Raw genomic sequence first — 4,146 nt, 5'->3', positions numbered from 1 at the left:
TCGCAGTGAACGAAGTTTTGATGTAAGAAATTGGGTATTTTTAAGGCTACAACCATACAGACAAATGTCCCTCAAGCAAGCTAACAAGGATAATAAATTATCACCCAAGTATTATGGTCCTTACAAAGTGTTGCAAAATATTGGTACTATGGCATACAAATTGGAGCTCCCTACATCTCCCCGAGTACACCTAGTTTTCCATGTTTCATGCTTAAATAAGGTTATCAGCAACAAGATCCCAGTTTAAAAAATATTTCCATAACTTGCCGAAGAAGGAAAAATCATATTTGAGCCTGAAGCAGTCATGGAAATAAGAACCCGACAACTACAAAATCCATCAATTTCAGAATATCTCATTAAATTGAAGAACTTATCCACTGAAGATTTGACATGGTAGGATGAGAATTTTATACAGAAGCATCCATAACTAGTCAAGCATTGAGGACAACACTTTTTTGAAGGAGAGGGGCATGTTAGGTCCCTATATTATTCATGTATCCCCAGTATTGTTATTGTTGTGCTCCATAGAAGCCCACTATTGCTATTGTTGCACCCTTACATTATTATTGTTATGCAGGCTCTAATTATATTGTGACCCCTTAGACTCCTATATATACAATGGAGGTATTTTAATTTGTATCATCCAAGAATTGTTCATTTATGTGATGTAAAGAAGGTTTCCCCTTGAAGAGGCTATTTCTCAAGTCAGTGATCTATCTTTTCTTCTATTTTGTGAGATGGTTGCATAACACGACATGTGTCCGGCTCCACAACCCCTAGCTTAGCTAACCATCGTGCATCTTTCTGGTGTGAAACCTGTTGCAATTGTTTGACAAGCAACCTCTACCACCGTTTGATCATGCCTGGTAGCTTTTCCGCTAGGACCTTTATGACATTGGGTGATGTACTAAGTGATGGGACCAAGAAACGTGGAAGGTGGTGGGTGTGCGGAGTGAAGACGTGGCTATAAACCTGGCGGGTGACATGTGTATGAGGTGTAGGAGGAGGGGAGGGACATAGAGGGTCCATGTGTAAAGTGACATGGTGGCGAGTGGCAAGTGGTGGGTGTTGTGGCGCAACGAGTGAGATGACATGAGAAAGGATTCGTTGCATAATTTCGCACACGTTGCGAGGCAAAGTTTTCAAGTTGTGAGGCTGTGCAGGAGGCTCATGCTGCCGACATGTGGCTTCCTTCGCATGACCTCCGCACGTTAACCCCCTGTGCATCTTAAGGGTGTGAGAGAACGAATAATAATAAAATTAATTAATATATAATAAAATTAAAGATATATTTCCATACTACTTAAATTAATAATAAATTAAATTGAATAAATAAATGAAAATTATATTTACATATTAACTTTATTTATACATTTTGAACAACATGAGCAGTCAACAGCTTGTCATCTACAATGTTTATGTTCCGAATCACTATAGAGACAAGGAAGCTTGCTGGAATTCCCTCAGCAACAATATAGCGGAGGAAGAGAACAGCAACATAATTTTAGGTGGAGACTTAAATCTCATCCTGCATGCTAACAAAAAATGTGGAGGCAACTTTACTCCTGATCCTTTTAGAAATCAGCTGGAGAATGTAATGCAGCTTGGAGATCTTGTTGATATAATCCCAAAGAATCATAAGTTCACTTGGAGCAACCACAGGTTGGGGAAAAGCAATATTATGGAAAGGCTTGATCGAATCCTGGTAAATGTGTCCCTGCTCTCGACTTTTACAGTTGTCTATGCTTTTATTCTTCCCTTCGTTGCTTCAGATCATTACCCCACTGCTTTAACCCTTGAATCCCACTACCCCCTGGGCCCTATCCCCTTTAAACACAACCCTTTATGGAATGACATTGCAGCAACAAAAGATCTAATCCAACAAATTTGGCGTCAGCATGTTGAAGGCTCACCAAGTTTCATATGGAAAAGCAAACTCAGGAATGTAAAGAATGCACTCAAGGATTTGGCAAAAACTCAATATAAAGAACTGGAAGCAAAGGAGCTAGAAGTGAAAGCTAAAATCGAAGATTTACACCATGCAATGGAAAATCAAGAGTACCTTCAGGTAAGGAAAAGCCAAGAAGAAAATATCTATAGTCAATTATACAGTATCAGAAGAGAAGAGGAAGAAAAATGGCGAATAAAATCAAGGCAGGTTTGGTTGAAAAGTGGGGACAGGAATACGACCTTCTTCCACAAGCAAGCAACAGTTAGACAAATCAGAAACAACATAATGACTATCATAGACAGCACAGGCACTCAGCACAACGATCAAGCTGCTATCAAAAACGTGGCTTCAGCACACTTCAAAGAGCTCCTATCTGAAAAAGGGGAAGAAGAAAACTATGCTGATCTCTTACAGCATATGCCAAATAAAATCACAGCAGAAGTAAATGAAAGACTGACCAAAGAGATAAAGGAGGAAGAAATCAAGGGAGCCATCTGGGGCCTCCAACCTGACAAAGCTCCAGGACCAGATTGCTTCTATAGGGAGCACTAGGAAACTATCAAAAAGGATCTCATCAAGTACTTCAAATGGATACAAAGGAAAAATAAAATGGGAGGCTACATAAATTCAACCCATCTAGCCCTCATTCCCAAAGAGAACCACCCCTCTAATTTTTCCCATTTTCGTCCCATATCCCTTTACAACTCTTCATATAAAATCTTCACAAAAATCCTCGCTTCCCATCTCAAGCCTCTCTTGCCAATGCTAATTTCTGAAAATTAGGGCGGCTTCATGACCAATAGGCAAATTTCTGACTCCATCCTATTAGTTTAGGAAGCCATCCACTCAAGCCACTCTAGGAACGAAAAGGGTTTCATTCTGAAATTAGACTTGGCTAATGCTTTTGACAGGGTCCGACACTCCTTTCTATTTGCTACTCTTCAAAAAAGGGGCTTCGCTTCTCCTTTTATCAACCTCATAAGAACCTGTATCTCTGGACTTTGATCACCCCCCTTATCAATGGAATCCCCGGCCCTACCTTTCAATCTTCAAGAGGATTGAGGCAAGGCTGTCCTCTTTCTCCCTACTTATTCAATTTAATGGTTGAATCCTTTAGTTGCGCCCTCGACCATAAGTGGCAGGCAGGCCTCATTACCAGAATCAAATTTGACGATGGAATTAAAAACATTAATCACTCCCAATTTGCTGATGATACCCTGCCGATAGGAGGGGCGTCTGCAATAACAGCCCGAAGATTCAAAACTCTTTTAGATAAGTTTATGAGATACTCTGGGGGAATGATAAATCACCACAAAAGCTGCATTTATGGTTGGAATGCTTTAGCTCAAACACTCCAAAACATATCCAACATCTTTGGGGTGTCGTGCAAGTTAAATTGGGACCACTTCAACTATTTGGGAATGCCTGTGAGCATGGGACATGCTAGAGCTGAAATATGGGAAACAATGGTAGATAAATTGAAAAGAAAAGTTCAGAAGTGGGGATCCTCTTGAATCAATGCAGCTGGTCGATTGGTTCAACTTAAATCGGGCCTTTCTTCTCTCCCTCTATATCAGTTCTCCCTAGCTCAGGTGCCAACCTCATTTCACCACAAAATGGAGAGTATTCTCAGATATTTCTTATGGCAGGGTGGGAAAATTGAAAAGAAAAAATATAACTTGGTTAGTTAGAAATAAGTTATTCAAAATCTAGGAAAAAGGGGGGCTTCGAATCAGATCTCCAATGCTCACAAACTTAGCCTTTGGTGGCAAGATAGTTTGGAGATTACTTGAGGATCAGCAAGCTTGGTGGAAAAAAGTCATTGAGGCCAAATATCTCAACAGCCCAAGGCATCAACTTCTAACAAGTGAAATACCCGTTAGAAGCAGCACAAGCATTTGGAAACTTTGCAAAAAAGCCATCTCCTTTATGGCACAAAATGTCTCAAAGGTCCCCAAAGGTGGCAGCAAAATCAACATTGGAGCCGATAAGATTATGGGAAACCAAGCAATCAGCAGTCGTCCAGGTATGGAACCAATTCTCCTCTTCCTTCAAAGCAAAGGAATATATCGCTTAAATCAAATTTCTCAATGGGATATAGATACCCAGGCTTGGAAGGGTTGGAGCTTCCCTCCCATCCTGATAATCTTAAAGATATCTTCAACAATTTTCAAATCCATCTCCACAACATCGCG

At 40.3% G+C, this 4,146-nt stretch overlaps 1 protein-coding gene across 1 annotated transcript; it reads left to right on the top strand.

Moving 5' to 3' along the window:
- The first annotated feature begins 1,384 nt into the window (after nt 1-1,384).
- LOC149172333 (uncharacterized) lies at nt 1,385-2,503 on the top strand. The gene has a single exon (XM_089426278.1). The coding sequence runs from the start codon at nt 1,385-1,387 to the stop codon at nt 2,501-2,503; it is 1,119 nt and encodes a 372-aa protein (XP_089282404.1).
- The last annotated feature ends 1,643 nt before the right edge of the window (nt 2,504-4,146 follow it).

Source organism: Pinus tabuliformis, chromosome 4_2 (assembly GCF_031772625.1).
Source record: "Pinus tabuliformis cultivar Carrire ecotype Pingquan chromosome 4_2, CPIR1, whole genome shotgun sequence".
Classification (NCBI taxonomy): Eukaryota; Viridiplantae; Streptophyta; class Pinopsida; order Pinales; family Pinaceae; genus Pinus; species Pinus tabuliformis.
Note: the sequence above shows the minus strand (reverse complement) of the source record. Positions and strands in the feature narration are given on the sequence as shown.